At 55.9% G+C, this 21301-nt stretch overlaps 1 protein-coding gene across 1 annotated transcript; it reads left to right on the plus strand.

Moving 5' to 3' along the window:
* The first annotated feature begins 854 nt into the window (after positions 1-854).
* On the plus strand, positions 855-18592 carry LOC102102044 (sacsin-like). The gene is made up of 7 exons (XM_014260776.2): positions 855-1086; positions 3027-3114; positions 3301-3403; positions 3660-3806; positions 4183-5515; positions 5749-5837; positions 6299-18592. Exons 1-7 carry the CDS (start codon positions 1064-1066, stop codon positions 16390-16392), a joined length of 11877 nt encoding a protein of 3958 aa, XP_014116251.2. The 5' UTR covers positions 855-1063; the 3' UTR covers positions 16393-18592.
* Positions 18593-21301: the final 2709 nt, after the last annotated feature.

The following is a 21301-nucleotide window of genomic DNA, read 5'->3' on the forward strand; positions in this document are numbered from 1 at the left end:
ACCCATCCCCATCCCTGCACAGGGGGAACGTGCAGCAGAGGCCTGCAGTCCCGTGCAGGGATGAGGGTCTCGGAGGGGTGGGAATCTGCCTGGGGAAGGGTTGAAGCCGTGGAGCACTGGCCTGCACACCATCGCACTCAGGAGCAAGGTGAAGGAAGGAAGAGGTGAGGAGGCTTCCCTGCAGAGGCATCTCACAGCATCCCCTGAAATTTGTCCTACATTTGCCCCAAGTCACTGTGTCCTACAGGTTCCTTCTTCACACATTCCAAGCAGTCCCATGTCTTTGTGGCCTTTTTGCCTGCAGTCTGCAGTCCAAGCAGCCTCAATGTGGTGTCCTTGTGATGTCGTGTGGTCCCCACATGGTTTGTAACAGTCCATGGGGCTGAAATTTGCCTTATGTGATCTATACGGTGCAAATGATCTCCATATGGTCCCGTGATCCATTTGATACATCCCCTTCATCCTGGACAGTTCAGGTGTTTCTGCAGGTCAGTCTCGGGCAGGATACCGGGCCCTGGTGGCCCTGGACCCATAGCAATGTCCCCATGTATTCCATAGCACACAGGTGTACCCTTACATATTTCCATACCATATCCCTGTAGCCATCTCCCCATGTATTCCCATACCCCACCCGCGTATCCACATTCCCATATCCCTGCCCCATCGCCAGATTCCCGCTCCGGTTCCCCCCGCCGCCTTTCGTGTCTCTTTGCTCCTCCCCCGCCGCTACTTTCGGTAGCGCAATTTCCCCGTTTCTGTGTGTGCAACGGGGAATAGAAACTCTTGGTCCGGGAGGCGGGACCAGGGCGGTGGAGCAGGGGGCGGACCGGCAGCGCACGGCATCGGGCTGCACCGGCACAGGCAGCTCACAGCAGCACCGGCACCGGGCAGCACCGGCACCGGGCAGCACCGGCACCGGGCAGCACCGGCATCGGGCAGCACCGGCATCGGGCAGCACCGGCATCGGGCAGCACCGGCAGCGCACAGCGGCACCGGCACCGGCACCAGCTCCGGGCAGCAGCAGCTCCGAGCAGCGGGCAGGGGTCTCCCTGCTGTGCCCATCATGGCCTTCAAGCAGCCAAAGCAGTGAGTGGGTCTGGGGAGTGTCACTGGGGTCACTGGGGGTTTGTGGGGGGACACAGGGCATGGCTGGAGCGTTTTGGGGTCACGGGGGGCTGTTGGTGGGGCAGGGGGCTCAAGGGGTGGGGGGGAGAACTGAAGGGTGACTGAGGGAGGTGGGGACTGCAGCGGTCAGAGCTCACAGGGAGGGGGTTTTGGGGGCTGCTGGGTGTCTTGGTTTTGACTGGGAGAGAGAATTTTCTCCCCAGAAGCTGCTCCAGCACGGTTTGGGATTCAGAGTGAGAACAATGTTGGTAACACACTGAGCTGGAGCCCCATCGAGCTCACTCCAAGTCAAAGACTTCTCAGTGTCCCTTGCACGGCCAGCAAGAGGGAGCTGGCCAGGAGACCCGACCCCAACTGGCCAGAGGGATATTCCAGACCACACAACTTCTTGCCCAGTGTAGAAACTGGGAGGGGTTGGCCAGGAGCCACCGATTGCCCCTGGGGGACGGGTGGGGCATTGGTCAGTGGGTGATGAGCGAAATTTGGGCATTGCTGGTTTCTCTTGCACTTAATTCCGTTCTCTCTCCTTTTCACTGGTCAAAGCAGAAGTAGTAACAGCAGCAATATAAATATATTTAGTTGTGTTTCAATTATTAACTGTTCTTGTGTCAGCCTGTGGGCTTTACCTTTCCCTAATTCTCCCCCATCCCACCAGAGCAGCGAGCGGCTGCGTGGGACTGAGGGCTGGGGTTAAAGCACGACGGTCCCGACTGGTGCTCAGCTGGGGCACAAGGAGTTGAGATAACAACAGATCTGAGCAGGATGTGTTAAAACAATGTTGTTGCAAGCATCTTTTGTATTTATTTCATAGCTGTGGGTCACAGTTTGCTCTTGGAGTTCCTGCCCATGCGCTCACAGGTGCATTTTATAAAACCCTTCCTGGTGTGTGTGTTCCCGTGGGAATGTTAATCCGCCCTGGCTCTGGGCTAAGGTTACCATTCTGTTGGGGTTGGTAACACCGGGCTGTGGTACGAGAGAACGGCTGGAGCTGAATCGAATCTGCCGGCTGTGCTCAGCATTGCCGTCCCCGCTGGATTCCGGGAGCCATCCAGTGGGAACCGTCAAGAATTACAGCTTTAGGCTTTTCTGCGAGAGCCAAGCCATGAGACAAATCTTCCAGCGTGGTCTTGCCTTTGCCTTGCCTTGCCTTTCGCCTTTCGCCTTTCGCCTTTCTCCTTTCTCCTTTCGCCTTTCTCCTTTCTCCTTTCGCCTTTCTCCTTTCTCCTTTCCCTTCCCTTCCCCTCCCTTCCCTCTGTGGTTACCCAAATCCTCAGGACAGTTTAACCCCTGCCTGCAGCTCATCCCACAAAGCCACTCACTGTTCCCAGTGGGGAAGAATCAAAAAGAAAAGGTAAAACCTCTGAACTGACACAAGAACAGTTTAATAATTGAAACAAAGCTAAATATATTGATATTACTGCTGCTACCAACAGTGATGAAAAGGAGAGAGAACAGAATAAAACCCAAGAGAAATCAGCAATGTCCAATTGTTGCTCATAACCCACCCTCAGCACTGATCAGTGGCTCCTGGCCAACCCCCTTCCAGTTTCTGTACTGGGCAGGAGTTCCAGAATATCCCCCTGGCCAGTTGGGGTCAGGTCTCCTGGCCCTGCTCCCCCCTCGCTGACAGAGCACAGGACACTGAAAAGTCCTTGACTGGGCTCCAACTCAAACATCAGTGTGCAACCAACACTGTTCTCATGCTAAATCCTGAACACAGCTCTGGACACGCTTCTGGGAAGAAAATTAACTCTATCCCGGCCAAAACCAGGGCACTGGAGCATCCAAGGAAGAGATGGGGGTTTGGGGAAGTGTGGTTGTTGTCCTTGAAGATTGCTGTTTCAGTGGGTCCTGGTTACAGAGCCTCCCCTACACCTTCTCTCCCTTTTTGTGCTTTACAGGGACACCTTCTGCCAGCGGGCACCCATCTTCCTTGACTACCTGCACAGCATCCTGCAGAAGTACCCGGATGGAGGGCAGATCCTCAAGGTCAGACCCCCAAGGAACCCATCTGTCCAGGATCTTTTGCCCAGTGGGGCAGAGTTACCGCAGGCAGTGGGGCTGGTCCCTGTCCAGCACCAGCCCCAGGACCTCGGTGCCCCACTGGGAGAGAGGGTCAATGCTCTTCTCAGGGCCTGGGGGCCCAAGTGACCAGGCACTGGTCCCTAATTCCAGGAGCTGGTGCAGAATGCAGATGATGCTGGCGCTCATGAGGTCGTGTTTGTATCTGACGAGCGAGAATTTGACATCACCGGAGGGGGACTGGAGGGCACCCAGGGTGAGAGGCGCTGTAGGCGCAGTGAGAAACCCGATGAAGCGCTGGGGTGGCACTGGCTGGTGCTGGGAGGGATTGGGGGAACTGGAACTGGTGAGGGGTTCTGGGATGTGCTGGAGGCACTGAGGGTACTGGGAGGGTGAGGGGTACACTGCGGGGTGTTTTGTGGGACTGGAGCTTGTGGGAACACTGAGTGTAAATGACAATTCCCTCTCCATGTCCCAATTTCCCCCAACCCATGGATGGTGCTGACCACCAGGCCCAGCTCTCCTGGCCTACAACGACGCCGTGATGTCGCCCCGGGACTGGACAGGGATTCAGCGCCCAGGGGTGTCACACAAGCGGGAGGATCCCCGCACCGTGGGGCGCTTCGGCTTGGGCTTCATCTCTGTCTACCACCTTACGGGTGAATGGCACTGGGAGCCTCAGCTGGGACTGAACCGGGGATGTGGGTTTTACTGGAGGCACTGAACTGCAGGTGCTGAGGAGAACTGGGGTGAGGGGCACTGGGGGAGTGCAAAATGGAGGGCGGTGTCCAAAGTGAAGAAGCCTGAAGCATCAGAAGGCTGGGGGGGAGGCTGGCTGGCAATGGAGGGCAGGGCTAGGGGGACAAACTGAGGGAGGACTGGTGAATTGGGATTAAGCTTTAGATCATGGGAGGCACCGTGGGGATAAACTTGAGGCCATTGAGTGGGCATTTGGGGCACTGGTGGATTGGGATGATCCGGGAAGGCAGTGGTGTCCATGTCATATCTGTGGCCTCATGGTTCCCATGTCTCCAGACCTGCCAGGTGTGTTGAGCCCCCCATACTTGGGGGTGCTGGACCCCGAATTCAAGGTGCTACCTGGTGGTGGCAAGCGCTGGGACATCACTGAAGCCCAGGACCTTCCTGGCCTTTTCAAGCCCTTCTGGGCTGGGCTGGAAGCTGTGGGACAACACCGTGCCTCAGCCCAAGGCACCCTCTTCCGCTTCCCCCTTCGCCGGCAACCCTCGGAAATCGCTGCAGGGGTCTCTGATCCTGAGCGCATCTGTAACCTCATGCAGACCTTCCTCACAGAGGCCCCTCTTGCCCTCCTCTTCCTCCGCCATGTCCGCCGTGTGGCCCTGCACCGTGTGGCTCCTGATGGGGTCCAGACACTCATGGGAACACTCGAGGCATCCCCTCAGCCTCTGCCTGTCCCGGTGCCGTCTGGGAATGAGGGGCTGAGTCTGGTGTGGCACCTGGTGGCCTTGCACGGGGATGGGGTAGGTGCTGGGAGCGAGTGGCTGGTGGCCACAGGCAGGGTCACTGAGGGGCCAGCCGTGGCTCTGGGCACAGGGCTGGGGTGCTGCCCTGAGCTGAGCCTGGCACACCCTCTCCACGGGGCCTGCCAAGGGCGGCTCTGCTGCTTCCTGCCACTGCCAGCCACCGACGAGACGGCCACAGGGCTGCCCGTCCACGCCAGCGCTCCCTTCTCCCTCTCTGATGATCGCCGCCACCTGCGCTGGCCCCAGGAGGGCGAGAAGGGTGAGGAAGATGCCCGCTGGAATGCTCTTCTGCTGCTCGATCTCCTGCCCCGGGTCTACAGCCACTTGGCCACCGTGGCCGTGGCTCTGCCCAGTGCAGATGCCCACAGCCTGTGGCCAGACCCCGAGCGTTTGCCGAGCTCTGGCCGGATCCACAGCCTGGTGAGCCGGGTGTGCCAGGAGCTGGCGGCTGCCCCCGTGCTGGTGCCGGCCGCGGAGGGGGCAGCGGGGCGGCTGCGGGCCCCCGAGGCTGTGCTGCTGCCGGAGGCCGCGGGGGATGCGGCCACACGGAGGGCGGTGCGGGACTTGCTGGTGGCAGCCGGGGAGCCGCTGGCTGAGGTCCCACCCCACGTGTGGAGGGCGCTGACTTTGGGGATGCCAAAGGGTCTGCGGGAGGCCACGGCGGGACACGTGCGGGAGGTGCTGCGGCAGCACGAGGCCGCAGAGCTCCCGGCCGCCAGCCGCCTGCTCCTGCTGCGCTACATGGCTGGGGATGGGCGCCATGCCGAGCTCCGGGGCCTCCCCCTCCTGCCTCGTGCCGACGGAACCTTCGTGGCCTTTGGAAATGCATCAGCCATTGTCTACGTGGACACATCCGACTGCCCCAGGTGAGCCCGGGGCCCCTGGCAGCTCTGCAGAGTGGGCAGGACAGCCAGTTGCCCACAGTTGCAGCCCTCGTTCTTGAATTGGAAAGGGGAGCCATGGCCAAACCTGGATATATGGGCTTCTCACTGCTCTCACTCTCTCACCTGGTGTCACCAAGTGGGAGCTGAGGCAGGTGCCCAGAAAGCTGCTCCCCGTTATCCCTATAGTCCCCCAGCACCTCTATTTGTCCCCACAGGGAGCTCCTGCCTGGTTTAGCTGGGTCCTTCCTGCCCTCAGACCTGGAACCGGGCTTGGACAGCCTCGTGCGAGGCATTGCCAAGGAGGGTAAGAGACAGGGGTCCCTCGACCACCTTTAGGTCCCCTGGTTGCCCCCCTTAACCTCAACATCCCCAGGCAGGCTTGTACACCTTGGGGTTCCTGTGCAGCCCCAGTATCTTCCTGTACCTCCCTGTCTCTCTGGCAATCCTTGTCCTTGCTGTTCTTCCCACCTAGCCCTGACCCCTCAGATCCTGGTCTCCCTGTGTTCCTCATCTGAAGACCTCTGTGCTCCCCAATACTGGTCCCACTAACACCTTTTACCTCCCACATCTCTTTCTTATATCCCTTATATAAGTTCTCTCTGCTCCTATTAAGGGCATCCATTGTCCCTCCAGAGCCCAGGCTCCTCCCGTATCCCATATGGGGGCCACCCACCCCATACAGGTTCTTTCTCCCCCATCCTGGGTCCCCCTCCCATGTCCCAGGTCCCACGTGTTTCTAGTCCAGCCTCTGCCTCTTGTACACAGGTCTCTTCCCCAACCTGGTTCTGCTGGATCCAGCTGTGACTGTACAGACCCTGCGCTTGGCTCTGCCCCACACCTGGACATCCCAGTCTTCAACCCCAGTGACCTGGTGCCCAGCCCAAGGTCCCCCCCAGCCCCCGGCCTCCTGGTTCCCAGCCCTGTGGCAATTCCTGGCCCACCACATGGAAGACCTGGGCCCTCTGGAGGGGCTCCCTCTCATATCCCTGTCCTCACTGGATGCCCCCAGTGTCTGTCTGGCTCCACTGATACCTGAGTCCAGTCTTATCTTCCAGGCATGGGAGGGCCAGCTCTTGCCACTTGCTGTGGCCTCTGTACTGGAGATCCTGGGTTGCCCTGTGGTACCACCAGGCATGTGGCACCGCTCCCTGTCCCGCTACGTCCTGCCTCCATCCCCCCTCAATGTCCTGCGGGCCCTGGGCAGGCAGGGGGCTGCAGCGCTGGCCTCCCGCATGGCCTCGCTGCCTGATGCAGATGTGGCCACCCTCCGGCTCTACCTGGCAGATGTCCCATCCCTGACAAAGCAGGACATGGCCACTCTGGCTGCTCTGCCCCTCTTCCTGCCACTGCCCTGCTTGGCCACCCCACAGCCCATGGAGTTGGTGCCAGCCGGTGCCACCCCGGCCTTGGAGCCAGAGCTGAAGCTGCCCCAGGATGTGGTGCTGCCAGAGGCTATGTTGCGGTGCCGGGATGAAGTTGACCGGCAGCTACTTGGGAGGCTCCAGAAGCCACTCATCAGTGCAGCCCATGTGATGCTGAAGGCCATCAGAGCCGTGGCCCAAGGCACATACGAAGGACGAGCGGCTGAGACGCAGGCTCTGCTGCTCTGGGTACTGCAGCATGGAGACATTGTCTTTGCACAGAGTCCCCCCCTCCAGCAGGCCTGCAGCAAGCTGGCCTTCCTGGAGACCCCCAAAGGCCCCACATGCCCACGAGACCTCTACGACCCCTGCGACAGCACCTTGCAGGCACTGCTGGGACCGGAGCGCTTTCCTCCTGTTGCCTTCCACAATCCGTCTGTCCTCCGTGCCTTGAGGGCCCTGGGCCTGCGGCACGGTGAGGGGTGCCTGCTGCCCTCAGACATCCTGGCAGCTGCAGCAAAGGTCAGTCAGGGCGGCACGGCAGCTCTGGACAGGGCTGAGACACTGATCACAGTCTGCAACCAGCCCAAGGCACTGGATGGCTTCAGCGCTGCAGAGCTTGGGCTGCTCCAGGCCCTGCCGTGGGTGCCTTGCTCCAAGTGCACAGGAGAGCCTGGGCAGCCCTTCCTGCCCCCCAATGAGCTGCGATCCACCCAGTACCAATCCCTGGTGGGGCTCTCCATGCCCCTGACTGATGCCTTTGTGCCAGAGGCAGAGAAGAAGCTGGGGCTGAGCCAGGTCCCACCACCAGAGAGAGTGTGGGAGCAGCTGAGAAAGCTGTCAGGGCACGAGGACATGGATGAGGTGGGTCCTGCTCTCCAGAACATCTACTGCCACATGCAGGAAAACCTGAAGGTCTTTGGGATCTCCCCAAATGGTGCTGTTGTGTGGACTGGGTCTGGGTTTGTCCTGCCACGTGATGCTGTGCTGGGCTATCCTGAGAAGCTGGAGCTGGGAATGCTGGTGCCCCGGGTGCCCGCTGACTTCCTGCCCTACAGCTGCCTCTTCAGGGCTTGGGGGGTGGCAGAGGGGGTGAGTGAGGAGAGGGCAGTGTCAGCCCTGCGCTGCCTGGGGCAGGACATAGACAGGCGCAGCTCCAGATCGGGCACTGCTGCAGAGCTGCAGGTGGTTTTAGCTGTCCTGGAGTGGCTGGAGAGTCGGGGCCACCAGGGCGAGGGCACTGTGCCAGTTCCTGTGAGGGTCCCGCAGGGCTCAGGCTTTGCCCTCCGTCCAGCTGCCTCTGCCGTGTACCTGGACATGGAGCTAGAGAAAGAGGAGGATATTCAGGAGGTGGTGCACGAGGCAGTGCCTTCCAGCACAGCCATGTTCCTGGGTGCAGAGCTGCTCAGTACGCGGGTGCTGGGCCCGGAGCCATTCACAGCCTGTGGCCCCTCGGAGCCCGTCACCCTACGCCTCCGTAATATCCTCCGGGAATACGGCGAGGAGGGCGACCTCTTCACAGAGATGGTCCAGAACGCAGAAGATGCCGGTGCTACCGTGTGCCACTTCCTCCTGGACCTGCGGTGCCGCAGAAAGGCCACCTCTGGGCTGCTTGACCCAGGCATGGCTGCCTGCCATGGCCCAGCCCTCTGGGCTTACAACAATGCCCTGTTCACAGAGGATGACCTCCAGAACATCACCAGGATTGGGGCTGCCACAAAGGAGGGCCAGGCAGGCCGGATTGGGCGCTTTGGGCTGGGCTTCAGCTCTGTCTACCGTGTCACGGATGTGCCAGCAGTGCTGAGTGGGCAGACGCTGCTCATCTTTGATCCCAATGGCACCCATCTGGGCAAGCACATCCCCAGGGCCAGCTCCCCTGGCATCCGCCTGGACTTCTCCAGCCGACCACGCATTCTCCGTGTCTTTGCTGAACAGTTCCAGCCCTACCATGGTATCTTTGGGTGCTGCCTGCCTGAACCAGTACCCTTTCCAGGGAGCCTTTTCCGCTTGCCTTTTCGCACTGAAGAGGAAGCTGTGACATCGCAGATTTGCTCTGAGGCCTTTGGTACAGAGCGCATCCAGTCCCTTGGGACTACTTTCCTTGCTTCTAACCGGCTCCTGCTGCTCTTCCTGAAGAAGGTGAGGGAGCTGTCCCTGGAGATGCTGCCAGACATGGCCTCCTCTGCAGAGGATACCATGCCTCTGGCCACGCTGCAGCGAAAGGAGATCAGAGACCTGGGGGCTCCTGGGGATCCCCCAAGTTGGGCAGCCATTGAGCAGCTCTCAGCCTGTGAGAAGGAATCCAGGACCATATGGCACTACCTGGTTTTGGTGTGTCAGGGTGATGGGGAGTTGCTGGAACTGTTTCACCAGAACACACAGGCAGGACTCCATCCTCCACTTCCCATGGCTGGTGTGGCCCTTCCCCTTGACCCTACTGAAGATGGCAAGTGGATGCCACGTCTGGATGCTGAGAAGGGGCAAGTTTTCTGCCACCTTCCCATGCCAGTCATCTCAGGGCTGCCAATCCACCTGCATGGGGCCTTCAGCATCCTCTCAAATCGCAAGGGGCTGTGGGACACAGCAGAGCGGGGCAGGTGGAATCGGGTGCTGCTCCACAATGCCGTGCCGATGGCCTGGCTCCGGGCACTGGACCATCTCCGTGCCATGCATGAGGCAGGTGAGTTGAAGAACTATGAGTACCATCTCTTCTGGCCAGACATTAGCACTGCCCGTTATCCCTTCACAGAGGCTGTGACTGGTTTCTACCAGGCTGTGGCAGCCAGAAGTGGTCCCAGGCTCTTTTCCGATGGCCATTCCTGGTGCTCACTGCAGGACGCCCGCTTCCTGCACCAGGCTGTGGAGAGACATCCTAAGCTGGGTACTGTGGCGCAGCGAGTCTTTGCCACCACTGTGCCCCATCCCCTGTTGGCTGTGGCCTTGCCTGGGAAGGTGCAGGAGGGCCTCAGGAAGGCGCTGGATGCTGGAACCTATGACTGGAATCGCTTTCTCTGTGAGCTTGTGCTTCCCAACTTGAAAAAACTCCCTGCTGCTGACCGGAACCTGCTGCTTCTCCATGCACTGGATATGTCTCATGAGGATGTGGACAAAGTACTGCAGACAGTGCCCTGCATCCCTGTCACCCCTCATGGCCACCTGCAGCTCATCAATCGCCTGGTGCATCCCAAAGGCCGTGCTGCCCCTTTATACAACCCCAAGGATGGGCGCTTCCCCAGTGAGAATGCCTTCCTTTCCTTGGAGAGACTAAGCCAACTGGAGAGGCTAGGCATGGTGAAGAACACCATAGCCCTGCCAGAGCTGCTGGAGAGGGCAAAGACCGTTCAGCATGTCTGGACCAAGGATCGTGACCAGGGCTGCCAGAGGGCTGCCTGCATCCTTGAGTTACTTCAGGATGCAGTGAAGAAGAGAGAAGACAACACCCTGCAGGCTGATTTCCAGACAGTGCCCTTCCTCCCTGCTGCACTGCCCACTGGTGACCATGTGCTGCTGCCAGCTGCCCAGCTCTACCATCACCGCCATGCCCCACTAGTGGGACTCATCTATCCTATCTTGGCTCCTGAAGTGCTGGGGAAAAACTTCAGCCTTTCCAAGGAGGTAGCATCCTTCTTGGGGCTGGACCGGCAGATACCATCAGTTCCCGTCCTAAAGCAGTTACAGGCACTCAGCCATAGCCCCAACACTCTCTCTTTGGAGACCCTGCAGGACAGCACCAACTGCTGCTACAAGCACCTGAACATGCTGCTCCGGGAAGATCACTCCAGCTGGGATGAGGTGGCTTCTGCAGTGGCCCAAGGGGAGCCCTTCATCTTGGTGGGCTCCCGTTTTGTGCCAGTCACAGCTGTGGCTGAGACACTGTCATTTGAGGCTGTCCCATACCTTCATCAGCTCCAAGAGCAGTACAAGCCCTACAGAGAGCTCTGGGAGTGTGTGGGGCTGCGCCACACGTTCACCTGGGATGATTATGCCCGAGTGCTCTGTATTCTGGCAGAGAGACACGCTGGAGAGCCGCTGCCTGCCCTGGAGCTGGATCTGGCCCTGCGACTGGTGACTTGTGGCTTGATGGAAGATGGCAAGCAGCCAGATGCCTGCCAGACCCAGCAACTCTTTCTGCCTGATGAGGAGGGCATTTTGCGCCCACGGGACAAGCTCCACTTCAATGATGCGCCGTGGATGCCCTTGGACAGAGATGTCCTGCTGTGCCATAAACAGCTGTCCCGAGATGTGGCCCTACGCTGTGGGGTGGCCACCACACGCCACCGAGCACTGGAGAGGAGTGAACTCATCACTGATCACCTGAGCCTGTGGGCGCAGCCATTTGGTGCCCATGAAGATCTGCCAACACGACTGAAGAACATCTTGAAGGAGTACTCGGCATCTGCTCCTGATATGGTGAAGGAGGTGCTCCAGAATGCGGACGATGCTGGTGCGGGGCTTGTGCACTTTGTGTGGGACCGCCGGCAGCACCCAGTGAAGGCCACTTTTAGTGAGAAGTGGAACATCCTGCAGGGCCCTGCCCTCTGCATCTACAATGACCGCCCCTTCCAGCAGCAGGACATTGAAGGCATTCAGCGTCTGGGGGTGGGTGGCAAGCAAGACCGGCAGGATGTCACAGGCAAATATGGCCTTGGCTTCAACACTGTCTACCACTTTACTGACTGTCCAGCCTTCCTGACTGGAGACAGTACCCTGTGTGTCTCTGATCCCCATCTCTACTACATGCCCACAGCTACAATTGAGAAGCCTGGTAGCATGTTTGCTGTCAACACTGAATTCAAGAAGAATTTTCCAGACATTTATAACACCTTCCTACCATCCTTCTTCAACCTGAAACAGGGCGTCCTCTTCCGGCTGCCGCTCCGCACAGCAGCTGAGGCTCTCAAGTCCAGGGTGTCTGACATGTTCGTGCGAGACCAAGACCTCAAGAGCATGGAAGAAATGCTGGCTGAGGAAGGTGAAGACTTGATGCTCTTCCTCCGGCACGTCCACACTGTGGTCTTCTCTGAGATCTCCCCAGCTGGGAAAGAGTTGGTGGAGAAGCTGCGGGTGAGCACAGAGCTCACAGGTGATGATGCAGAGCTGAGACAGAATTTTCAAGCAAGGTTAAGCCAAGCCATGGATGGGAACAGCCCCACCCTTCTCTCTTATACCATGAAAGTCAAAAATAGCAGGGCCAAGACCACAAGTGTGTGGAGGGTGATCTCCCAAATTGGGGTGCAGGGTGGGGCTGAAGAGTCTCCGGTGCATAAATGGTTGCCCTATGGGGCTGTGGCTGCTTGCCTGGAGCCTCTAAACCGAGTCACAGGCAGAGCCTTCTGCACCCTCCCACTGCCTGTGAGCACTGGGCTGCCTGTGCACATCAATGCCAGCTTCTCTGTGGATGCAGCCAGGTGCAATCTCCGCTGGGACAGAGGCTGCACAGAGGCAACCTGGAATGACTTCTTGCTCCGGCGCTTGGTGGTTCCACTATACTGTGACTTTCTCACCAGGCAGTGGAAAGCCCTGGGGCCAGAAGAGCTCCAGTATGAGTCCCTGAAACTCTGCCAGGAGCACCTGTACCCCCACTTCCTTCAGTTTTTCCCTAGTATGAAATGGGTGCTACCTATGTTTCAGGACATGGTGAGAGAGGTCTACAAGCACCTCAGTCATGCACGCCTGCCCCTGGTGCCTGTGTACCATAAGAAGTCACCTGGCAGCATGGTGACAATAACCTGGGCATCTCCAGGTGGAGGGGATGTGCTAACAGAGCCGTACTTCCTTAAGGAGATGCCTGACCCAGAAATCCAGAAAGTGCTGCAGCAACTGAACATGAAACTGGTTCCAGCATTCATCCCCCTGCAGCAGATCTATGAGGAGTTCATTGAAGCCCGCGTAAATGCTCTTGTCTTAAGCCCAGCCTCTCTCCGGTGCTTCCTCAAGGCCCTGGCTCTGCCTGTGCCCTGCAAGCTGGCTGAGACACCCCTGAGGACCCCAGAGAGCTGCATCTGCCTGCTGCAATACTTAGAAACATGTACTCCCAGGCACTCCCAAGGTACTCCCAAGGATGGGGACGAGGCAGAACTGGAAGGCCTGCCCTTGCTGGCCACAGAAGATGGTTTTCTGAATGCTTTCAGCAGCCACCACCCCGTCTTCAAGAACTCCTTTGCCCACCTCTTCCCCAAGCACAGCCACCGTTTTGCCCAAAAGTGTATTCCTGCATGGATCCCACCTTGCTTTGTGAAGGAGCTTAGCCTCCCAGAGGCCACACCACTCATCCAGGAGGCATTAGGTCAGTTGGAGTGGACCAGAGAGGGGCAAAAGTGGCTCAGGGAGCTGTGGACCTTCTTCGCCAAAATGGTCCATCAGGACCAAAAGGTCACCATCAGGAACTCAGACGTTAACACAGAATCATTAATAAATCATCTTCAGGATATGGCAGTGCTGCCTGTTCAGGAGAGTAAAACAGAATCAAAGCACCTACTGCCAATATCCTCCCTCTCCAGGGTTCTTTTTGAGTGTAACTCCGAAGTGGAAAAGGTGCTGCACAAACTGGGCATCCCTGTGATCCAGCAGTCCCTGCTGGCCTCTGGTTTTGCCCACAGGTACCTGAAGCCAAGGGCACTGCAGGTCACAGATGCCAGCGCTGTAGTGGCCCATCTGGCAGACACAAGAGCTGATCTCTGCTGGGGGGATTTAGGGGAGCAGGATGTGACAGCCCTGCTGAACTTTGTCCAGCGGGGAAAGATGGATTCACGTGCACTGGAGCAGCTCCGGCACCTGCCTCTCTTCCAGAAGTTTAAGGGGGGCTACACAGCTGTGGCTCCCTACCGCAAGGTGCTGTTGCTCCGTAGACAGTTCCTGGAAGTGCCCTTGAATGCCCAAGCCCTTTATGACCTGGACAGAGACATACTGCTTCTCGCACCAAGCTGGATCCACGAACAACTGGCCAGGGGTTTGAAGTGGGAGTTCACAGATGACAAAGAGCTCTTCATGACTGTGGTGCTTCCTCGGCTGTCCCAGCTCACACAGCAAAACCGCATGGAAGCTGTACGCTTGTTCTTTATCCTGCAACCCGTCTGTGACGGTCAGAACGAGGCTGACATTGTGGCAGCTTTTCAGAAGGTGGCCTTTATACCAGATGTCCACAGAACACTGCGCTTGGCCTCCTACTTCTACCTTGACATGCCCTCCTTACGCATCCTGCAGCTCCAACACCGCTTTGTGCCTGCATCTTTCTTTAAGGAGCTACATCCAAAGTGTAAAGCATTGGATTTCCTCCTTAAGGCAGGTGTCCGCACCAGCCTCTCTGTAGAGGATTTTGTGGCATTGGCTGAGGAGATAGAGTATGAAGCCACTCAGGCTACCTGCCATGCTGCAGAACTGCTGGAGCGACAGCGAGAGATGATCAACCAGCTTGCAATCCTGTTGGAAAATCTTGAGTCAGAGGATTTCCTGAGGAAAATTGCCTCAATCAAATTCCTGCCTCCACTGGATATTCCCCAAGACTTGATGAAGCTCCACCCTCCTTTTGCAGATTGCGTTAAGGCTGTGGCTCTGAAAGGCAGTGTTTTCTACTGCAAAAATGTGGCTGAGCTCCTGTGGACATCAGCCACCATCCTGCCTGAATCCCTTGAAATTGAGGAGGGGTCTCTGAAGGCCATGGGAGTACTTGTAGAGATACCCACTGCCCTGGTGGTGGCCAACCTGGAGCATGTGTGCAGGGCAGCCTGCTCAACACAGCAGCAGGTAAGCACACGGGCCAGGGTGATCCATAGGATATACAGCTTCCTGCAGACTCATCTGAAAGAGGTGGATGTAGAGCACCTCGCTGAGCTGCCCGTGGTGCTGGCCAAGTCAGGGGACATGGCCAGGCCACAGCAGGTGGTGACATCACTCCTGGACGAGGCTGACTTTTCCCCCTACCTCGTCACGCCTCACCCCGATGTGGCTGCCTTTGGAAATCTCCTGCAACATCTTGGCGTCATGCTGGTCCCCACACTGACTCACTACAGTCATGTCCTGGCCCAAATCTATCAGGAGAGCCAAGGCAGTGGGACTCTTACCAATAGCCAGAAGAAGACAGTCCTGCTGACCACACGGCATTTCTTCCAACTGCTGCAGGAAGAACCGGAGTCCCCCGATTTCTCCACTGTGGCTGAGCTGTACCTGCTGAGCACTGCTGACTGCCTGGAGCTGTCTCACAGACTGTGCTTCAATGACTGTGTGCCCTCAGAGACTGCTCGGGCCCTGGAGAAGACCTTTGTGTTCATGGCTGCACTGCCGGTGTCTGGGTGTAATGCCAGGTGGCTGCTTCAAAGGCTGCCACCACACCTGCGGCCACGGATGCTCTCAGAGGTGACAGAGCAGCAGCTGGAGGAGGGTGGTCCACAGCCGTGTCACTTCGGCTCTCAGTGTGCTGTGCAGAGCTGTCTGCAGACCCTGCTGGTATCCCCGTGGTTTAGGCTGGGGCTGGAGTCTCTGCTGCAGTGGCAGAGACACGAGGCTATGACGGGAATAGAGGGGGATAGTGGTATGGCAGTGGAGCAGCTGAAAGTGCAGTGCTGCAAAGAAATCCACACTGTGCTGGTGCATGGTGGGGCAAAGGTGGAGGGCAGCTCCCAGTCACAGGTTATTCATGTGTGCCCATCTGGTGGTGCCCAGTGGCTCCTCTACATCCGTCATACAGAGATGGTGCTGAACCGGCACCAGCTGAGGGTTGTGGAGACGCTGGCACAGGTGATCAATAACATCCTGGGTGGGCAGCTGGAGGCACACGCTTTGTCCATCCTGCGAGAAATGCTGGTCTGCCAGGAGCCACAGGACGTGGCCTTGGTTCTGGAGGAGAACAACGTGGCACTGGTGGGCACTGCACCAGAGCCAGAGAAGAGGCTGCAGGAGGAGGCTGTGGCAGAAGAGGGGCCGTGGAAGGATCCCAGCCTGGCAACCTTGAGGCCTCTGTGTGGTGTCAGGCGGCCAAAGGTTTGCCCACAGCTCCGGGACCAATACAAACCTGCGAGTGCTGCCAAGCACCACAGACAGGGAGGTCGTGGGTCCTGGCTGAGCAGTGAGGAGCTCATGGCCCTGACTCCATCCGTCCCCGAGGCCCTGCGTTGGCTGTGTCAGGCCACAAGTGACCTGCAGGCAGCCCATAATGATGTCCAGCACTGCTGCCCCAACTGGGTGCTCTTCAAAGTGCACCAGGCCCTGGAGAAGGCGCTGGTGGCGGCTGTACTTTGCCGTGGTGAAGCCTTTGAGGGCCATGGGGGGCTGATGGATATGGCCCAAAGGCTGGAGGTGGAGGAGCCAGAGCTGAGGGGCCTTGTCCTGGATTTGCAGTGGTTGTGTGACTGTGGCATGGACAGCAAGGCCACACAGTACCCAAGTTACCATCCCTTCCCCATGACCCCCAGTGAAGCCTTCCCCAGCGTGGATGAGGAGGAGGTCCTGAAGCAGGCACAAAAAGTGCTGGTGACACTGAAGAACCATGTGGGCAGAAAGTGAGGAAGGCCTTACCAAAGGGCACAGCACCTGGGCCAAGGGACCACCAGGTGCCAATCAGAGACCATGGACCTGTTGTGGACTCACTGTGGACTTGCCACAGACCTGCCGCAGGCAATCCCAGACTGTCCAATTCTGCTAGGGGAGTTTTGGCATCAGACGAGGGCCCAGACCACTGGACATCACAGGGTAACCTGTGCATGTCTTGACTGTGCAGTAAATAAAGTGCAAAATAAATGTTGCAGTGCTGGTAGACCCTTCACTGACAGTGGAGTCAGGGACATGAAGAGGTCATGGGCAATGGGTGTGGAAGGTGGAGGTGGTGATGAAGGAGTTTGGAGAACTGTGGGGGGTCAGTTTTGGCTAGCCAGGTGCCTGCTGAGCCCTTTCCATCACTTTCCCTTTGATCAAAAGGGGAGAAAATGTGATAATAATCCCATGCGTCAGGGAGGTCACTCACCAATTACTGTCACAGTCAAAATAGACTCACCTTGGGGAAATTAATTTATTTTATAGCCAATTAAACAGAGTAGGAAAATGAGAAATAAGAACAAAACTGAAAACCTCTCCCTACCCTCCCTTCTTCCCAGGCTCAGCTTCACTCCCAACTCTTTTACCTCCTCCCCCTGAGCAGTGCACGAGATGGGGAATGTGGATTACTGTCAGCTCATAACACTTGTCTCTGCTGCTCCTTTCTCCTCACAGTTTCCCCTCTCCATGTGTGACAGATTGACATTTAAGAAAAAAAGCGAAACACCTAAGGAAGTTTAGGCTGCTGGAGGCCGATGGGAGTTTTTCTCCTGGCCAATAACTGGCCATTTCTGACAGCTGAGAGTATTTTTCACCATTGAAAAGTGACATCAACCTGTGAACACCACCCTTTAAAACTTAAGCCTGGGAATTTCTCTTTCTCTTTGGTTTCTGGCTTCTGAAGAGGTAACAGGGCTCCAGCTCAGCCTCCGCCGCTCCAGGCCGGACAAGGCCGCGAGGGGAGCGGGGCTGGCCGGAGTTCTGCGGTTCCTGGTGGTGGATGGAGACTGTGAAGTGACAGGAGCCCCTTCCCAGAGGGGCTGAAGCCCTCGCAGGGCTCGCTGAGCCTTGTGCAGCGGGGCTGTCGGGCCAGGCCGGTTCCTGGCTCGGCTGCAGTTTCTGCCGCTGCTGGCTTTCAGCAGAGACTGCCGAGGAAGGGGAGGGAAAGCTCTTGAGCTGTGGCGTGCTGAGACAGTGGCCACACTCCTCCAGAGCAGCTACCAACAATCTTCCATGGCAAACAGCTCCAGCCACTGCCTCGGCAGAGATCACGGCACCATCCACAAGGCCTGGGCAAGAGTTTAACCCTTTCACTAGCCAGATGAGATTTTGTTTAGGTGTCCTTTTTTTTTGTTGTTCTGGCTTGCCCGTGGAATTTTTACCCATTAGTTGCGGGGACAACCTGACTGTGGGTACTTGGTGGGTGCTCGACAAAGGACAAAGAGTGGCCGGGCCCAGGGGGTGATGGGGGCAGGAAAGGAGGGTGGGGACAGTTTGGGTGAGCTTTCTTCGGCTTCGGGGAGACACATTCTTTTTTTTGGGGCGCGGAGCTGCTGCGGTAGAGAGAAGGGAATTTCGCCATCACCCAGACAGAGCTGCTGCTTCTTCTCCTTCTCCCCTCTTTGTTGGTGGCCTCGCACCCCCTCTCCTGCCGGGACGTGTGGCAGTGCCAGGCACCGCCGCGGAGCTGCTGATACACCTCATCCACCGGCCTGGGATCTCTGCTCATCCCTGCTGTTCCACCTCATCCACCGGCCCAGGATCTCTGCTCATCCCTGCTGTTCCACCTCATCCACCCGCCCAGGATCTCTGCTCATCCCTGCTGTTCCACCTCATCCACCAGCCCAGGATCTCAGCTCATCCCTGCTGTTCCACCTCATCCACCGGCCCGGGATCTCAGCTCGTCCCTGCTGTTCCAGCTGAGTGTTCCTCAGAGCCCTGCAGGAGCACCGGGACTGACTGCCCGAGGGGGTTTGTGAAGCAAAGCCTCTCCTCCATCCCATCTCAGCCGAGAAGGCTGTCCTGGGGTCCCTGGTTCTGTGTTCTTGCTAATGCTGTAGTTACTGTTGTTTGTTTGCCTGGTTATACTAGTAAAGAACTGCTATTCCTATCCCCATGTTATAAATGCAAAGGCAAATTTGGGTTAAATAAAAGAACAATTTATTATAAAACAATTTTTATAAAAAAATAAACAATGAGGAAAAACCACAATAAAATAAACAGCGCAGCGCTGGGTGGACAGGGGTCTATACCCAAAGGTATAGGTGTTCCCAAATCCACGAAGGAGGGTAGACTGTCCGGGGTTTTTATAGGGATTTTGTGTCCTGAGGCCAAATTCCAGGCAGGCACCATTCACCAAGGGTCCTTGATTGTTGGATGAATTGATTTCCTGGCGTTGGAGAATAGAGTCAAATAGACGTCCGGGCAGAGTCTCCTCATATGTAAAGAAGTTCTGAGTGTTCCTTGATTTCATTTTGGTTCAGGCCATCTGGATGGGATGGTTGGATCCGGGTTGGAGCTGATGGATATCTCGGCTGGACTTTTTTTTCCCTTTGTCAGCCTGATTGCTTCCCCAACAGTGGCCTGCAAGGCGGGGTGTTCAGGTCCGGTGATGAGTATCTCGTCTGAGCCCTTCCCTGTCAGCCTGATGGTCCATGTCCTGCTCATTCTTTTCCGTTGATGGGCGCCGGCTAGGATCGTTATCTCTCGAGTGGGAATTCGCGACTAGATCTGGGAAGGACTTGTGGGCCACACTGTACTTTATATTTTATATCATTATCGCTACAAATATATTTATTTAGATCTCTACGAATTTTTATAAGTTCATTTATCACAGTCCCCCACCTAATAATCCATCACATTAAAAATTCATGTTATTTTATCTAATTCTACGGGGGAAGGACTATAATTTTCACTCACATTCATTTTCTTCCCAGTCTGTTAACGAATTCTCACAATATTCTTGTGACAGGTTATGTTTATTTTGTTTTCAGGGTCCATCCCTTCCTCATCTCTGGAGAAGCAGAACACTTGGTCGAATTGCAAACATACTCGGTCATCATCACTTTTTAACAAATCAAGAATTATCGGTTCATTATTAAAAGAGGCTTTTTCTTCATGTTTTAAATTTTTTACCTTCCCAATACACTTTCCCCCTTATGGTACACATTTTTAAGTTTGCTTTATTGTAACACAAAGGGTTGATTTTATAATATGCTAAAAGGTGGATTGTCTTTTTCCTCCTATTCAGACAGTTTTGTTACATTGGCTGCAGATTGGAATTGGAGGAAGCATTCCCACTTCTCTCTTATACTTGAAGTGGGTAGCTTTGGTTTTTCTTCTCATAGGAGTCTTAGACTGCCCGTCCTTAAAACCTGCCCCTGAGTGGTAACACCAGACCTCCCCCTTTAATTCACAAAGATTATACTGAGTGCTGTTAGACAAACAACGTTCCGGAGGACAGTCAATTATTCGTCTGGTATCTGTGGCAGTCTGACACTGCTCACACTTCCCCAGGAGACGCTCCCCCGGAGGTACCTCGGGAATCATTCCCTCGGCCAAGCACACGGCTAGACTCAGGACAGTCAGGATTCCCCACCGGTGTATCCCTCTGCCTTGCCCTTCGCCCGTATAGAAATACACGGCGGGGATTACCATCTTCTCGGCAGCAAGGATATTCTGATATTCTTCAGGGGCCCTTGTAGTCCTAATGGCGTACTTTCTCTTGAAAGCAGCCCACCGAGACGACTTAATTGTGTCTGTCCTGCTCGGTACCTTGACTGTCTTTCGGCACTCAATTTCTAAAGTTTCTGCCTTGGAGTCTAGTTTACCTCTAATCCCCTTTTGAAAAAGCAGGTACCACTCAGGAGAGTCAAGTTCTAAAAACCCCGCCCGGGTGACAAGTATTAAGAAACGGCTAGTCAGCTCTTGTTCTTTAGTCAGACAATCGGTACACAATCCCTTAGACTTGTACTCTCCCCAACAGTGGGTTACTCAAATTTGTTTACAATAAGCACATTTAAAATGTATAAATGGAAAACAATCACAGTTTGCGTTGATGTAACTTATCTGGTCTGCAGCTCTACCATCTCAGAACAATCATGTACTAATTTTTCTGAATAGAAACTGAGCAGGATTTTGTGCAGTGGTTTTCAATTCCAAACCGGGTGAGCTGATTAAGATGGCTTCATATTTTAGAAGCCTGGAATCAGTCAGCCACTTCTCTGCTTTTTGCTGCAATATGTTTCTCACATCGTGGGGAGTGTAAACTACCAGGGGAGGAAAAGTTATTTTCTTCGCTTCTCCCACTAACAGAGCCACTGCTACAATTGCTTGTAAACACGTAGGCCAACCCCGACTGACTGGATCTAAGATCTTTGAAGCCTATAGGCTTCCTTTTGTCTGCCCATTCCTGAGTTCAGCCCATTCCTGAGTTCAGGACTCCCTGTGCTGTTTGTCCACTCACATCCACAAACAACTGGAATTCTTTATTCGTATCTGGTAGAGTTAGTACTGGGGTAGTCATAAGAACAGTTTTTAATTTCTGGAAATTAGACTCATCCTGTTCAGTCCACTTCAGCCTGTCAGTGTTTAATCTTTCATACAAAAACTTCACTTTTTCACTGAAACCCTCAATCCACTGCCTGCAATATCCCAAGAGCCCTAGAATTTGTCTAATTTGCCTTTTTGTTTTTGGTGCAGGCAATGCAAGGATGCCTGCTACCCTTTCTGGGTCCAATTTTTTTTTTTTTTTTTTTTGTGGTTTTTTTTTTTGTTTTCCTTGAGATATCTAATGTCCGAGGTATTTTATTTCAGGCTCTGTGAATTGCAGCTTGGATTTTGATACTTTCAAACCTTTCCTTCCTAGAAAGTTTAACAAGGC

Source organism: Pseudopodoces humilis, chromosome 19, assembly GCF_049639895.1.
Source record: "Pseudopodoces humilis isolate 2021_Gansu_Grassland_sample_001 chromosome 19, ASM4963989v1, whole genome shotgun sequence".
Taxonomy (NCBI): Eukaryota; Metazoa; Chordata; class Aves; order Passeriformes; family Paridae; genus Pseudopodoces; species Pseudopodoces humilis.